Source organism: Fringilla coelebs (genome assembly GCF_963513975.1).
Source record: "Fringilla coelebs genome assembly, chromosome: 32".
Classification (NCBI taxonomy): Eukaryota; Metazoa; Chordata; class Aves; order Passeriformes; family Fringillidae; genus Fringilla; species Fringilla coelebs.
In genome coordinates, this window is record NC_140058.1 from 794,943 (window position 1) to 811,720 (window position 16,778).

The 16,778-nt window shown below is 54.2% G+C and overlaps 1 protein-coding gene across 1 annotated transcript in view; it reads left to right on the top strand.

The window, feature by feature from the left end:
• The window catches only part of LOC311164463 (uncharacterized protein), a 31,173-nt gene extending 15,123 nt beyond the window's left edge, over positions 1 to 16,050 (top strand). Inside the window, exons 9-13 of the mRNA XM_084223930.1 lie at positions 750 to 891; positions 4,768 to 4,873; positions 7,124 to 7,254; positions 13,727 to 13,822; positions 15,296 to 16,050. Of these exons, the coding sequence (XP_084080056.1) occupies positions 750 to 891; positions 4,768 to 4,873; positions 7,124 to 7,254; positions 13,727 to 13,822; positions 15,296 to 15,922 (1,102 nt within the window). The 3' untranslated portion in view covers positions 15,923 to 16,050. The remainder of the gene's footprint in view (positions 1 to 749; positions 892 to 4,767; positions 4,874 to 7,123; positions 7,255 to 13,726; positions 13,823 to 15,295) is intronic.
• Positions 16,051 to 16,778: the final 728 nt, after the last annotated feature.

A 16,778-nucleotide genomic window follows, 5' to 3' on the forward strand; every position in this document is an offset into this window, starting at 1 on the left:
CCATGTCATTCCCATGTCATTCCCACGTCATTCCCGTGTCATTCCCATGTCATTCCCGTGTCATTCCCATGTCATTCCCGTGTCATTCCCGTGTCATTCCCATGTCATTCCCGTGTCATTCCCGTGTCATTCCCGTGTCATTCCCATGTCATTCCCGTGTCATTCCCATGTCATTCCCATGTCATTCCCCTGTCATTCCCGTGTCATTCCCATGTTCTCCCCATGTCATTCCCGTGTCATTCCCCTGTCATTCCCGTGTCATTCCCATGTCATTCCCATGTCACTCCCACGTCATTCCCGTGTCATTCCCATGTCATTCCCGTGTCATTCCCGTGTCATTCCCGTGTCATTCCCATGTCATTCCCATGTCACTCCCACGTCATTCCCGTGTCATTCCCATGTCATTCCCGTGTCATTCCCGTGTCATTCCCGTGTCATTCCCATGTCATTCCCATGTCACTCCCACGTCATTCCCGTGTCATTCCCATGTCATTCCCGTGTCATTCCCGTGTCATTCCCGTGTCATTCCCATGTCATTCCCATGTCATTCCCATGTCATTCCCGTGTCATTCCCATGTCATTCCCGTGTCATTCCCGTGTCATTCCCGTGTCATTCCCGTGTCATTCCCATGTCATTCCCGTGTCATTCCCATGTCATTCCCATGTTCCCCCCATGTCATTCCCATGTTCTCCCCATGTCATTCCCATGTTCTCCCCATGTCATTCCCATGTTTTTCCCGTGTTTCCAGGATCCAGTTCGTCTGCTCCCTCTGTAAGTTCCGCACTTTCTTCGAGGACGAGATCCGGCAGCACCTGGACAGCAAATTCCACCGGGAGCACCTGAACTTCGTGGGCACCCGGCTGCCCCCACAGACCGCCCGCTTCCTGCAGGTGCTTCGGCCTCTGCCTCCTCCTCCTCTGCCTCTTCCTCCTCAGCCTCTTCTTCCTCTCCTCTTCCTCCTTTTCCTCCTTCCCTTTTTCTGCTTTCCCCATTCCCAGTTCATGGGCACCCGGCTGCCCCCACAGACCGCCCAGTTCCTGCAGCTGCCTTCGGCCTCTGCCTCCTCCTCCTCCTCTTCCTCCTCTGCCTCCTCCTCCTCCTCTGCCTCCACTTCCTCTTCTTCCTCTCCTCTTCCTCTTTTTCCTCTTCTCTTCCTCTTCTTCCTCCTCTTCCTCCTTTTCCTCCTCCCCTTTTCCTGCTTTCTCTCCTTTCCCTGTTCCCTTTTCCCATTCCCAGTTCATCCCCAAGCTGCCCCCGCAGACAGCCCGATTCCTGCAGGTGCCTTCGGCCTCTGCCTCCTCTTCCTCCTCTTCTTCCTCCTCTTCCTCCTCTTCCTCTCCTCTGCCTCCTCTTCCTCCTCTTCCTCCTTTCTCTTCTTCCTCTTCTCTTCCTCTTCTTCCTCTCCTCTTCCTCCTTTTCCTCCTTCCCTTTTTCTGCTTTCCCCATTTCCAGTTCGTGGGCACCAAGCTGCCCCCCCAGACCGCCCAGTTCCTGCAGGTGCTTCGGCCTCTGCCTCCTCTTCCTCCTCAGCCTCCTCCTCTTCCTGCTCTTCCTCTTCTTCCTCTTCTTCCTGTTCTCTTCCTCTTCCTCCTTTTTCTCTTCCCCTTTTTCTGCTTTCTCTGATTTCTCTCTCCCCTTTTCCCATTCCCAGTTCAGCCCCAAGCTGCCCCAGCAGACGGCCCAGTTCCTGCAGGTGCCTTCGGCCTCTGCCTCCTCTTCCTCAGCCTCCTCTTCCTCTACTTCCTCCTCTTCTTCCTCCTCTGCCTCCTCTTCCTCTCCTCTTCCTCTTCTTCCTCTTCTTCCTCTCCTCTTCCTCTTCTTCCTCCTCTGCCTCTTCTTCCTCTCCTCTTCCTCCTCTTCCTCCCCTTTTCCTGCTTTCTCTCCTTTCCCTATTCCCTTTCCCCATTCCCAGTTCAGCCCCAAGCTGCCCCAGCAGATGGCCCAGTTCCTGCAGGTGCCTTCAGCCTCTGCCTCCTCCTCCTCCTCAGCCTCTCCTCTGCCTCCTCTTCCTCTCCTCTTCCTCCTTTTCCTCCTTCCTTTTTTCTGCTTTCCCCATTTCCAGTTCATGGGCACCAAGCTGCCCCCGCAGACGGCCCAGTTCCTGCAGGTGCCTTCGGCCTCTGCCTCCTCTTCCTCCTCTTCCTCCTCTTCCTCCTCTTCCTCCTCTTCCTCTTCCTCTTCTTCCTCTCCTCTTCCTCCTTTTCCTCCTTCCGTTTTTCTGATTTCTCTCCTTTCCCTGTTCCCTTTCCCCATTCCCAGTTCAGCCCCAAGCTGCCCCCGCACACGGCCCAGTTCCTGCAGGTGCCTTCAGCCTCTGCCTCCTCCTCCTCAGCCTCCTCTTCCTCTTCTTCCTCCTCTTCTTCCTCCTCTGCCTCCTCTTCCTCTCCTCTTCCTCCTTTTCCTCCTTCCCTTTTTCTGCTTTCCCCATTCCCAGTTCAGCCCCAAGCTGCCCCAGCAGACGGCCCAGTTCCTGCAGCTGCCTTCAGCTTCTGCCTCTTCTTCCTCCTCTGCCTCCTCTTCCTCTCCTCTTCTTCCTCTTCCTCCTTTTCCTCTCCTCAGCGTCTCCTCTTCCTCCTCTTCCTGTCCTTTTCCTGCTTTCCCTGATTTCCCTGTTCCCTTTTCCCATTCCCAGTTCAGCCCCAAGCTGCCCCAGCACACGGCCCAGTTCCTGCAGCTGCCTTCAGCCTCTGCCTCCTCCTCCTCTTCCTCCTCTTCTTCCTCCTCAGCCTCTCCTCAGCCTCCTCTTCCTCCTCTTCCTCTCCTCTTCCTCCTCTTCCTCTCCTCTTCCTCCTTTTCCTCCTTCCCTTTTTCTGCTTTCCCCATTTCCAGTTCATAGGCACCAAGCTGCCCAGTTCTTGCAGGTGCCTTCAGCCTCTTCCTCCTCTTTCTCCTCTTCCTCTCCTATTCCTCTTCCTCCTCTTCCTCTCATTTCCTTCCTCTTCCTCTTCATCTTCCTGCTTTTCCTTTCTTTCCTCTCCTTTTCCTGCTTTCTTTCCTTTCCCTGTTCCCTTTTCCCATTCCCAGTTCAGCCCCAAGCTGCCCCAGCAGACGGCCCAGTTCCTGCAGCTGCCTTCGGCCTCTGCCTCCTCTTCCTCAGCCTCCTCAGCCTCCTCAGCCTCCTCAGCCTCCTCTTCCTCTCCTCAGCCTCCTCTTCTTCCTCTTCAGCCTCCTCTTCTTCTCCTCCTCTTCCTCTTCTTCCTCATCAGTCTCCTCTCTTCCTCCTCTTCCTCTCCTCTTCCTGCTTTCCTCTCCTCTTCCTCCTCTTCCTCTCCTCTTCCTCCTCTTCCTCTCCTCTTCCTCCTCTTCCTGTTTTCCTCTCCTTTTCCTGCTTTTCCCTCTCTCCTTTTCCCTCTCTTCCCTTTCCTTCCTTTCACTCCTTTTTCCTCCTTTTCCCTCTTTTTCCCCATCCCATCCCTGGAATTCCCCAGGCCCGGGGTTCTTTCCTGAGGGGATTTTCGGGATGAGAATTCCCTGCAGGAGGGATTGGGGCATTTTTGGGATGGGGATCCCAGAATTCCCTGCAGGAGGAGAGCTTGGGGATTTCTGGGATGCTGATCCCAGGGAATTCCCAGGGATTTTTAGGATGCTGATCCCAGGGAATTCCTGTGGATTTTTGGGATGCTGATCCCAGGGAATTCCCGTGGATGTTTGGGATAATCCCAGGGAATTCCCTGCAGGAGGGGTTTGGGATTTGGGGATTTTCCAGGCCCATCCCCAGGGGTTTTGGGGTGCTGATCCCAGGGAATTCCCGTGGATTTTTGGGATGATAATCCCAGGGAATTCCCGTGGATTTTTGGGATGCTGATCCCAGGGAATTCCCTGCAGGAGGAATTTGGGATTTCAGGAATGATCCCAGGGAATTCCTGTGGATTTTTGGGATGCTGATCCCAGGGAATTCCCGTGGATTTGTGGGATAATCCCAGGGAATTCCCTGCAGGAGGGGTTTGGGATTTGGGGATTTTCCAAGCCCATCCCCAGGGGTTTTGGGGATGCTGCTCCCAGGGAGTTCCCATGGATTTTTGGGATGCTGTTCCCAGGGAATTCCCTGCAGGAGGGGTTGGGGATTTCAGGAATGATCCCAGGGAATTCCTGTGGATTTTTGGGATGCTGATCCCAGGGAATTCCCGTGGATTTGTGGGATAATCCCAGGGAATTCCCTGCAGGAGGGGTTTGGGATTTGGGGATTTTCCAAGCCCATCCCCAGGGGTTTTGGGGATGCTGCTCCCAGGGAGTTCCCATGGATTTTTGGGATGCTGCTCCCAGGGAATTCCCGTGGATTTTTGGGATGCTGATCCCAGGGAATTCCCGTGGATTTTTGGGGTGCTGCTCCCAGGGAATTCCTGTGGATTTTTAGGATGCTGATCCCAGGGAATTCCCGTGGATTTTTGGGGTGCTGATCCCAGGGAATTCCCGTGGATTTTTGGGGTGCTGCTCCCAGGGAATTCCCGTGGATTTTTGGGATGCTGATCCCAGGGAATTCCCGTGGATTTTTGGGGTGCTGATCCCAGGGAATTCCCGTGGATTTTTGGGGTGCTGCTCCCAGGGAATTCCCGTGGATTTTTGGGATGCTGATCCCAGGGAATTCCCGGCGTTTTTGGGATGCTGATCCCAGGGAATTCCCGTGGATTTTTGGGGTGCTGCTCCCAGGGAATTCCCGTGGATTTTTGGGGTGCTGATCCCAGGGAATTCCTGTGGATTTTTGGGGTGCTGCTCCCAGGGAATTCCCGTGGATTTTTGGGATGATAATCCCAGGGAATTCCCTGCAGGAGTACGTGGCCAACAAGACGCGGAAGACGGAGGAGCGGCGCCGCGGGATCCGCGACATCAACGCCGTCATCCAGCAGATCCAGAGGGAGCAGGACCTGACCCAGGGTACCCGGAGTGGAATTCCCTGGGAATGGGGATGGGGATTCCCTGGGAATGGGGATGGGAATTCATCCTCTGGGAATGGGGATGGGAATTCCCTTCCTGGGAATGGGGCTGGGAATTCATCCCCTGGGAATGGGGCTGGGAATTCATCCCCTGGGAATGGGGCTGGGAATTCATCCCCTGGGAATGGGGATGGGAATTCATCCCCTGGGAAGGGATTTGGGGGATTCCCTTCCTGGGAATGGGGCTGGGAATTCATCCTCTGGGAATGGGGCTGGGAATTCATCCCCTGGGAATGGGGATGGGAATTCATCCCCTGGGAAGGGATTTGGGGGATTCCCTTCCTGGGAATGGGGCTGGGAATTCATCCTCTGGGAAGGGATTTGGGGGATTCCCTTCCTGGGAATGGGGCTGGGAATTCCCCCTGGGAATGGGGCTGGGAATTCCCTGGGAATGGGGCTGGGAATTCCCTTCCTGGGAATGGGGATGGGAATTCCCCCCTGGGAATGGGGATGGGAATTCCCTTCCTGGGAATGGGGATGGGAATTCCCTCCTGGGAATGGGGATGGGAATTCCCCCTGGGAATGGGGCTGGGAATTCCCTGGGAATGGATTTGGGGGATTCCCTTCCTGGGAACAGGGCTGGGAATTCCCTGGGGTGGGATTTGGGGGAATTCCTTCCCTGGGAAGGGGCACAGAGGGATCCCCAGGGAAGGGGAGGGTTGGGAACTCCGGGGATGGGTCTGGAACGTCCCAGAGGGATCGGCCATGGCTGATCCCAGCCCTGATCCCATTCCCAGTCTCTGATCCCTTTCCCTGATCCTGATCCCATTCCTGATCCCCATCCCAGTCCTATTCCAGAGGTGGGCCTGGAGCCCTGGGGATCCCAGAAGGATTCCCAATCCCTGATCCCAAACCCAGATCCTATTCCCAATCCCAGATCCCAATCCCAGATCCCGATCCCATTCCCTGATCCCAATCCCTGTTTTCCAGAGGTGGCCCTGGAGCCCTGGGGATCCCAGGATTCCCATTCCCATTCCCAGATCCCATTCCCTGTTTTCCAGAGGTGGCCCTGGTTCCCTGGGGATCCCAGAAGGATTCCCAATCCCAGAATTCCCAATCCCAGAATTCCCATTCCCTGTTTTGCAGAGGTGGCCCTGGATCCCTGGGGATCCCAGAAGGATTCCCAATCCCAGAATTCCCAATCCCAGCATTCCCAATCCCTGTTTTCCAGAGGTGGGCCTGGAGCCCTGGGGATCCCAGAAGGATTCCCAATCCCATTCCCAATCCCAATCCCATTCCCTGTTTTCCAGAGGTGGGCCTGGAGCCCTGGGGATCCCAGATCCCATTCCCAATCCCAGAATTCCCATTATTCCCACTCCCTGTTTTGCAGAGGTGGGCCTGGAGCACTGGGGATCCCAGATCCCATTCCCAATCCCAGGATTCCCAGAATTCCCACTCCCTGTTTTGCAGAGGTGGCCCTGGAGCCCTGGGGATCCCAGATCCCATTCCCAATCCCAGAATTCCCAATCCCATTCCCAATCCCAGAATTCCCAATCCCACTCCCTGTTTTGCAGAGGTGGGCCTGGAGCCCTGGGGATCCATTCCCAATCCCAGAATTCCCATTATTCCCAGAATTCCCTGTTTTGCAGAGGTGGGCCTGGAGCCCTGGGGATCCCAGATCCCAATCCCAGAATTCCCAGAATTCCCATTATTCCCAGAATTCCCTGTTTTGCAGAGGTGGGCCTGGAGCACTGGGGATCCATTCCCAATCCCAGAAGGATTCCCAATCCCAGGATTCCCAAAATTCCCAATCCCACTCCCTGTTTTGCAAAGGTGGGCCTGGAGCACTGGGGATCCATTCCCAATCCCAGCATTCCCATTCCCAGCATTCCCATTCCCTGTTTTGCAGAGGTGGCCCTGGAGCACTGGGGATCCATTCCCAATCCCAGAATTCCCAGAATTCCCATTATTCCCACTCCCTGTTTTGCAGAGGTGGCCCTGGAGCCCTGGGGATCCCAGATCCCATTCCCAATCCCAGAATTCCCAGCATTCCCATTATTCCCAGAATTCCCTGTTTTGCAGAGGTGGCCCTGGAGCACTGGGGATCCCAGATCCCATTCCCAATCCCAGAATTCCCATTATTCCCACTCCCTGTTTTGCAGAGGTGGGCCTGGAGCCCTGGGGATCCCAGATCCCATTCCCAATCCCAGAATTCCCATTATTCCCAGCATTCCCAATCCCTGTTTTGCAGAGGTGGGCCTGGAGCACTTCCTGCGGAAGGTGGAGGCCGCTCACTGCTGGGCCTGTGACCTCCTGCTGCCGATGCACCTGGGCTCCATCCAGAGACACCTGAGATCCCTGGATCACAACCACAACCGCAGGGTGAGCCCTGCATCCCGGGAATGCCGCGGGGATCCGCCAAAATCCTGGGAATGCACAGTGGGATCCGCCCAAAATCCTGGGAATGCCGCTGGGATCCACCAAAATCCTGGGAATGCACAGTGGGATCTGCCCTGGAACCTGGGAATGCCGCTGGGATCCGCCAAAATCCTGGGAATTCACAGTGGGATCCGCCCAAAATCCTGGGATCCGCCCAAAATCCTGGGAATTCACAGTGGGATCCGCCCAAAATCCTGGGATCCACCCAAAATCCTGGGAATTCACACTGGGATCCGCCCAAAATCCTGGGAATGCTGCTGGGATCCGCCAAAATCCTGGGAATGCACAGTGGGATCCACCAAAATCCTGGGAATGCCGCTGGGATCCGCCAAAATCCTGGGAATGCCGCTGGGATCCGCCAAAATCCTGGGAATGCACAGTGGGATCCGCCCAAAATCCTGGGAATGCCGCTGGGATCCACCAAAATCCTGGGAATGCACAGTGGGATCTGCCCTGGAACCTGGGAATGCCGCTGGGATCCGCCAAAATCCTGGGAATTCACAGTGGGATCCGCCCAAAATCCTGGGATCCGCCCAAAATCCTGGGAATTCACAGTGGGATCCGCCCAAAATCCTGGGATCCACCCAAAATCCTGGGAATTCACACTGGGATCCGCCCAAAATCCTGGGAATGCTGCTGGGATCCGCCAAAATCCTGGGAATGCACAGTGGGATCCACCAAAATCCTGGGAATGCCGCTGGGATCCGCCAAAATCCTGGGAATGCCACTGGGATCCGCCCAAAATCCTGGGAATGCCGCTGGGATCCGCCAAAATCCTGGGAATTCACAGTGGGATCCGCCCAAAATCCTGGGAATTCACAGTGGGATCCGCCCAAAATCCTGGGATCCGCCCAAAATCCTGGGAATTCACACTGGGATCCGCCCAAAATCCTGGGAATGCTGCTGGGATCCACCAAAATCCTGGGAATGCCGCTGGGATCCGCCAAAATCCTGGGAATTCACAGTGGGATCTGCCCTGAAATCTGTGAATGCCGCTGGGATCCGCCCTGGAACCTGGGAATGCCGCTGGGATCTGCCCCAAATCCTGGGAATTCACAGTGGGATCTGCCCTGGAACCTGGGAATTGACACAGGGATCTGCCCTGGAACCTGGGAATGCCGCTGGGATCTGCCCTGAATCCTGGGAATTGACACAGGGATCTGCCCAAAATCCTGGGAATTGACACAGGGATCCGCCAAAATCCTTGGAATTCACAGTGGGATCTGCCCTGAAATCTGGGAATTCACAGTGGGATCTGCCCCAGAACCTGGGAATGCCACTGGGATCCGCCCTGGAACCTGGGATCCACCAAAATCCTGGGAATTCCAGTGGGATCCACCCTGAGCCTCGGGAATTCCACTGGGATCCACCCAAAATCCTGGGAATTCCACTGGGATCCACCCTGAACCTTGGGAATTCACACTGGGATCCGCTCTGAACCTTGGGAATTCCACTGGGATCCACTCCAAATCCTGGGAATTCCACTGGGATTTGCCCTGAAACCTGGGAACTCCACTGGGATCCACCCAGAAACCTGGGAATTCCTGAGGGGATCCACCCCAACCAACTCCTTTTTTCCAAGGGAATTTTTTTGGAATTCCGCTGGATTTGTGCCCCAATCCCTGGAAACCCCCTGGAATGCCCTGGGAAACCCCCTGGAATTCCTGGAATGCCCTGGGAAACCCCCTGGAATCCCCTGGCATTGCAGGAACCCCCTGGCATTCCCAGAATTCCCCGGGAAACCCCTGGCATCCTCCTGGAATTCCCAGCATTCCCTGGCACCCCTGTGGCATTGCTGGCATTCCCTGGCACCCCCGGGACTCCCGGAATCCCCTGGCATTCCCTGGAATTCCCGGAATCTCTTGGCATTCCTGGCATTCCCTGGAACTCCTGGCATTCTTGGAATTCCCTGGAACACCCCCAGCACCCCTGGCATTCCCTGGCATTCCTGGCATTCCCTGGCATTCCTGGAATTAATTCCCTGGCACTCATTTCCTGGCATTCCTGGCATTCCTGGAATTAATTCCCTGGCACTCATTCCCTGGCATTCCCTGACATTCCTGGAATTAATTCTCTGGCACTCATTCCCTGGCATTCCCTGGCATTCCTGGAATTAATTCTCTGGCACTCATTCCCTGGCATTCCCTGGCACTCATTCCCTGGCACCCGTGGCACACCCTGGCACCCCAGCCATTCCCGGAATTAATTCCCTGCCATTTCCTGGCACTCATTCCCTGGCACCCCCTGGCATCCCTGGCATTCCCGGAATTAATTCCCTGCCATTTCTTGGCACTCATTCCCTGCCATTCATTCCCTGGCACCCCTGGCATTCCCGGAATTCCGTGGCATTCCCTGGCATTCATTGCCTGGCATTCCTGGACCTCCTGGCATTCATTCCCTGGCATTCCTGGCATTCATTCCCTGGCATTCCTGGCATTCATTCCCTGGCATTCCTGGCATTCATTCCCTGGCATTCATTCCCTGGCATTCATTCCCTGGCATTCCTGGCATTCATTCCCTGGCATTCATTCCCTGGCATTCATTCCCTGGCATTCCTGGCATTCATTCCCTGGCATTCCTGGCATTCATTCCCTGGCATTCATTCCCTGGCATTCATTCCCTGCCATTCCTGGCATTCATTCCCTGGCATTCCCTGGCATTCATTCCCTGGCATTCATTCCCTGGCATTCATTCCCTGGCATTCCTGGCATTCATTCCCTGGCATTCCTGGCATTCATTCCCTGGCATTCATTCCCTGGCATTCCTGGCATTCATTCCCTGGCATTCCTGGCATTCATTCCCTGGCATTCCTGGCATTCATTCCCTGGCATTCATTCCCTGGCATTCATTCCCTGGCATTCCTGGCATTCCTGGCATTCATTCCCTGGCATTCATTCCCTGGCATTCCTGGCATTCATTCCCTGGCATTCATTCCCTGGCATTCCTGGCATTCATTCCCTGGCATTCATTCCCTGCCATTCCTGGCATTCATTCCCTGGCATTCATTCCCTGGCATTCATTCCCTGGCATTCATTCCCTGGCATTCCTGGCATTCATTCCCTGGCATTCATTCCCTGGCATTCATTCCCTGGCATTCATTCCCTGGCATTCCTGGCATTCATTCCCTGGCATTCCTGGCATTCATTCCCTGGCATTCCTGGCATTCATTCCCTGGCATTCATTCCCTGGCATTCATTCCCTGCCATTCCTGGCATTCATTCCCTGCCATTCCTGGCATTCATTCCCTGCCATTCCTGGCATTCATTCCCTGGCATTCCTGGCATTCCTGGCATTCATTCCCTGGCATTCATTCCCTGCCATTCCTGGCATTCATTCCCTGCCATTCCTGGCATTCATTCCCTGCCATTCCTGGCATTCATTCCCTGGCACTCATTCCCTGGCATTCATTCCCTGGCATTCATTCCTTGGCATTCCCTGGAATTCCCTGGCACCCCGTCCCATTCCCTGGCACCCCCTGGCACCCCCGGCATTCCCTGGCACTCATTCCCTGGCACCCCTGGCATTCCCGGAACCCCCTGGCATTCCTGGCACTCATTCCTGGCATTCATTCCCTGCCATTCCTGGCATTCATTCCCAGCACTCACTCTGGGCATTCATTCCCTGGCACCCCTGCCATTTCCTGCCATTCCTGGCACTCATTCCCAGCGTTCATTCCTGGCACTCATTCCCTGGCACCCCCTCCCATTCCCTGGCACCCCTGGCATTCCCTGACATTCATTCCCTGCCATTCCCAGCATTCATTCCCTGGCATTCCCTGGCATTCCCTGGCATTCATTCCCAGAATACTCTGCCATTCCCTGGCACCCCTGGCATTCCCTGGCACCCCTGGCATTCATTCCCTGCCATTCCCTGGCACCCCTGGCATTCCCTGGCACCCCCTGGCATTCCCTGGCATTCATTCCCTGGCACCCCTGGCACCCCCTGGCACTCCCTGGCACTCCCTGGCACCCCCTGGCACCCCCTGGCAGCCCTGGCATTCCCTGGCACCCCTGGCATTCATTCCCTGCCATTCCCTGGCACCCCTGGCATTCATTCCCTGCCATTCCCTGGCACCCCTGCATTCATTCCCTGGCATCCCCTGCCATTCATTCCCTGCCATCCCCTGGCACCCCTGGCATTCCCTGGCACCCCTGGCACCCCCTGGCACTCCCTGGCACCCCTGGCACCCCCTGGCATCCCTGGCACCCCTGGCATTCATTCCCTGCCATTCCCTGGCACCCCTGGCATTCATTCCCTGCCATTCCCTGGCACCCCTGGCATTCATTCCCTGCCATTCATTCCCTGGCACCCCTGGCATTCATTCCCTGCCATTCATTCCCTGGCACCCCTGGCATTCCCTGCCATTCATTCCCTGCCATTCCCTGGCACCCCTGGCACTCCCTGGCATTCATTCCCTGCCATCCCATGGCACCCCTGGCATTCCCTGGCACCCCCTGGCATTCCATGGCATTCATTCCCTGGCACCCCTGGCATTCCCTGGCACCCCTGGCATCCCCTGGCATTCCCTGCCATTCCCTGGCACCCCTGGCACCCCTGGCATTTATTCCCTGCCATCCCCTGGCACCCCTGGCATCCTCTGGCACCCCTGGCATTTATTCCTGGCACTCATCCCCTGGCACCCCTGCCATTCCCTGGCACCCCTGGCATCCCCTGGCATTCATTCCCTGCCATTCCCTGGCACCCCTGCATTCATTCCCTGGCATCCCCTGCCATTCATTCCCTGCCATCCCCTGGCACCCCTGGCATTCCCTGGCACCCCTGGCACCCCCTGGCACTCCCTGGCACCCCTGGCACCCCCTGGCATCCCTGGCACCCCTGGCATTCATTCCCTGCCATTCCCTGGCACCCCTGGCATTCATTCCCTGCCATTCCCTGGCACCCCTGGCATTCATTCCCTGCCATTCCCTGGCACCCCTGGCATTCATTCCCTGCCATTCATTCCCTGGCACCCCTGGCATTCATTCCCTGCCATTCATTCCCTGGCACCCCTGGCATTCCCTGCCATTCATTCCCTGCCATTCCCTGGCACCCCTGCATTCATTCCCTGCCATTCCCTGGCACCCCTGGCACTCATTCCCTGGCACCCCTGGCATTTATTCCCTGCCATTCCCTGGCACCCCTGGCACTCCCTGGCATTCATTCCCTGCCATCCCATGGCACCCCTGGCATTCCCTGGCACCCCCTGGCATTCCATGGCATTCATTCCCTGGCACCCCTGGCATTCCCTGGCACCCCTGGCATCCCCTGGCATTCCCTGCCATTCCCTGGCACCCCTGGCACCCCTGGCATTTATTCCCTGCCATCCCCTGGCACCCCTGGCATCCTCTGGCACCCCTGGCATTTATTCCTGGCACTCATCCCCTGGCACCCCTGCCATTCCCTGGCACCCCTGGCATCCCCTGGCATTCATTCCCTGCCATTCCCTGGCACCCCTGCATTCATTCCCTGGCATCCCCTGCCATTCATTCCCTGCCATCCCCTGGCACCCCTGGCATTCCCTGGCACCCCTGGCACCCCCTGGCACCCCTGGCATTCCCTGGCACCCCTGCATTCATTCCCTGGCATTCCCTGGCACCCCTGGCATTCCCTGGCATCCCTGGCATTCCCTGGCACCCCTGCATTCATTCCCTGGCATTCCCTGGCACCCCTGGCACCCCCTGGCACCCCTGGCATTCCCTGGCACCCCTGCATTCATTCCCTGGCATTCCCTGGCACCCCTGGCATTCCCTGGCACCCCTGGCATTCCCTGGCATTCATTCCCTGCCATTCCCTGGCACCCCTGGCATTCCTGGAACCCCCTGGCATTCCCGACACTCATTCCTGGCACTCATTCCCTGCATTTCCCTGGCACTCATTCCCTGGCATTCCCTGGCACCCCTGGCACTCATTCCCTGCCATTCCTGGCATTCATTCCCTGGCATTCGTGGCACCCCTGGCATTCATTCCCTGCCATTCCCTGGCACCCCTGCCATTCCCTGGCATTCATTCCCTGGCATTCCCTGCCTTCATTCCCTGGCACCCCTTGCCATTCCCTGGCACACCCTGGCACTCATTCCCTGGCACCCCTTGGCATTCCCTGGCATCCCTGGCATTCATTCCCTGGATCATTCCCTGGCATTCCCTGCCATTCCCTGGCACCCCTGGCATTCATTCCCTGCCATTCATTCCCTGCCACTCATTCCCTGGCACCCCTGGCATTCCCTGCCATTCATTCCCTGCCATCCCATGGCACCCCTGGCATTCATCCCCTGGCACCCCTGGCACCCCTGGCACTCATTCCCTGGCACCCCTGGCATTCCCTGGCACCCCTGGCATTCCCTGGCACCCTTTGGCATTCCCTGGCACCCCTGGCCCCCCTGGCCCCCCTGTCCCTGATGCCCCCGTTCCCCCCCAGGCCATGCTGGAGCAGTCCAAGCGGGCGTCGGTGGCGGTGGCGCGGAGCATCCTCAACAACAAACTGATCAGCGGCCGCCTGCAGCGCTTCCTCAGGGTGAGGGACCGGGGATTTGGGGAATTTTGGGGAATTTGGGGAATTTGGGGAATTTTCAGGGAATGGGGTTTTTTGGGAATTTTTTGGGAATTTTTGGAGATTTTTTGGGGGTTTTTTTGGCTTTTTTTGGGAATTTTGGGGTGGGTTTTTTTGAATTTTCTGGGGTTTTTTTTGAATTTTTGAGGAATTTTGGGGGGTTTATTTGGGTAATTTTGGGGTTTTTAGGGTTTTTTGGAGAATTTTGGGGTTTTTAGGAATTTTGGGGGTTTTTTTTGGGAATTTTTTTTGGGGTTTTTTGGGAATTTTGTGCGGCGGTGGCGCGCAGCATCCTCAACAACAAACTGATCAGCGGCCGCCTGCAGCGCTTCCTCAGGGTGAGGGACCAGGAGGATCCCAGGGATTTTGGGAATTTTGGGGAATTTTGGGGAATTTTGGGGGTTTTTTGGAGGTTTTGGGAATTTTTTGGGAATTTTTGGAGATTTTTTTGGGTTTTTTTGGCTTTTTTTGGGAATTTTGGGGGTTTTTTTTTTAATTTTCTGGGTTTTTTTTTTAATTTTTGAGGAATTTTGGGGGGTTTATTTGGGTAATTTTGGGGTTTTTAGGGTTTTTTGGAGAATTTTGGGGTTTTTAGGAATTTTGGGGGTTTTGGGGGAATTTTTGGGGTTTTCTTGGGAAATTTTGGGGATTTTTAGGATTTTTTGGGGGGTTCTTTGGTTGTTTTCTGGGAATTTTGGGGGGTTCTGGGGTTTTTTTTGGGAATATTTCAGGATTTTTGGGAATATTTTGGGGGTTTTGGGAAATTTTGGGGCACTTGGAGTTTTGTTTGGAATTTTTGGGGGGGGATTTTTGAATTTTTGGGGGGATTTTTTGAGGTTTTTTGGGCTGTCCTTGGTTTTTTTGGGGAATTTTGGGGGAACTTTGGGGGATTTTTGGGGGGAACTTTTGGGGGTTTTTTGGGAATTTTGGGGGGATTTTTGGAGGTTTTTGGGAATATTTTGGGGTTTTTTGAGTATTTTGGGGATTTTTTTTTAATTTTGGGGGGTTTTCTGGGAGGTTTTGGGGGTTTTTTTGGGGAATTTTGGGGTTTTTGGGGGGAATTTTTGGGGGTTTTTGGTTTTTTGGGGGGGAAATTTTTGGGGAATTTTGGGGGTTTTTTTAGGGATTTTTGGGGTGATTTTTAGGAATTTTTGGGGCTTTTTTTTGATGAGGGAATTTTTGAATTTTTGGGGGGATTTTTGGGAATTTTTTTAGGAATTTTCAGGTTTTTTTTGGGAATAGTTTGGATTTTGATGGGAATTGTTGGGAATATTTGGGGGTTTTGAGGGCTTTTTTTGGATTTTGGGGGGGGATTTTTGGGAAGTTTGGGAATTCTTAGGGAATTTGGGATTTTTGAGGATTTTTTTTGGGGAATTTTGGGGAGGTTTTTTTGGGAATACTTTGGATTTTTGAGCTTTTCTGGGGAATTTTTTCCAGGGGGAAAATCCCTTCACGGACGATCCCGAGGAGAAGGAGGAGCACGAGGAAGGAGCAGGGGAGGAAAACCCCGAGGAAAAATCCCCAAATCCCCAAAATCCCACGGAAAATCCCCCAAATTCCACAGCAAACCCCCCAAATCCAGAGGAAAATCCAGAAAATTCCACGGAAAACCCCCAAAATCCAGAAGAAAATCTGGAAAATCCGATGGAAAATCCCCAAAAACCGGAAGAAAATCTGGAAAATTCCACGGAAAATCCGGAAAATTCCACGGAAAAACCCCAAAACCCAGAAGAAAATCCGGAAAATTCCACGGAAAACCCCCAAAATCCGGAGGAAAATCTGGAAAATTCCACGGAAAAACCCCAAAATCTGGAGGATTCGGAGGAAAATCCGGAAAATTTGGAGGAAAATCTGGAAAATTCCGTGGAAAATCCCGAGGGGAAGGAAAATCCCGAGGGAATCGCGGCAGCCAAAGAGGCGGAAAAGGGACCAGGGACAGATCCAGAAGGGGAAAATTCCCCAAATTCCCCCCAAAATTCCCCAAATTCCCAAAATTCCCCAAATTCCGAGGAGCTCCCGGAGCAGCAGGAGGGAGAGGAAAGTTCTGGAAGGTTCCAGGAGTGAATTCCTGCTGGGAAAAGGACCTGGGATCGTCCCTGCCCCAAAGCCCGGAATTCCCTGAGGGAAAAATGGGAATTTCCTGGGATTTTTTTGGGAATTCTTGGGAAAAAAGGGAATTTCCTTGGGGTTTTTTGGGAATTCCTTTGGATTTTTTTGGGAATTTCTGGGGAAAAAGGGAAATTTCTGGGATTTTCTGGGAATTCCTGGGGGAAAATGGGAATTTCTTGAGACTTTTTGGGAATTTCTTTGGATTTTTGGGGAATTTCTTGGGATTTTTTTGGGAATTCCTGGGGAAAAAAGGGAATTTCCTTGGGATTTCTGGGAATTCCTGGGTAAAAAAGGGAATTTCTTGGGATATTTTGGGAATTCCTGAGAGGAAAAAGGGAAATTTCTGGGATTTTCTGTGAATTCCTGGGGGAAAATGGGAATTTCTTGGTACTTTTTGGGAATTTCTTTGGATTTTTTGGGAATTCTTGGGAAAAAAGGGAATTTCTTGGGATTTTTTTTTGAATTTCTGAGAAAAAAGGGAATTTCTTGGGATTTTTGGGGGAATCCTCGGGGAAAAAGAGAATTTCCTTGGAATTTTGGGGATTCCTTTGGAATTTTCTGGGAATTCCTGGGAAAAGGAGGGAATTCCTTTGGATTTTTTTGGGAATTCTCAGGAAATAGAAATTCCTGGGGTTTTTTTTGGAATTTCTGGGAAAAGGAGGGAATTTTCTGGGATTTTGGGGAATTTCTTTGGAGTTTTTTTGGGAATTCCCAGGAAAAAAAGGAAATTTCCTTGGATTTTTTTGAAATCCTGGGATAAAAAAGGGAATTCTGTTGGATTTTATGGGAATTCCCAGGAAAAAGTGGAAAT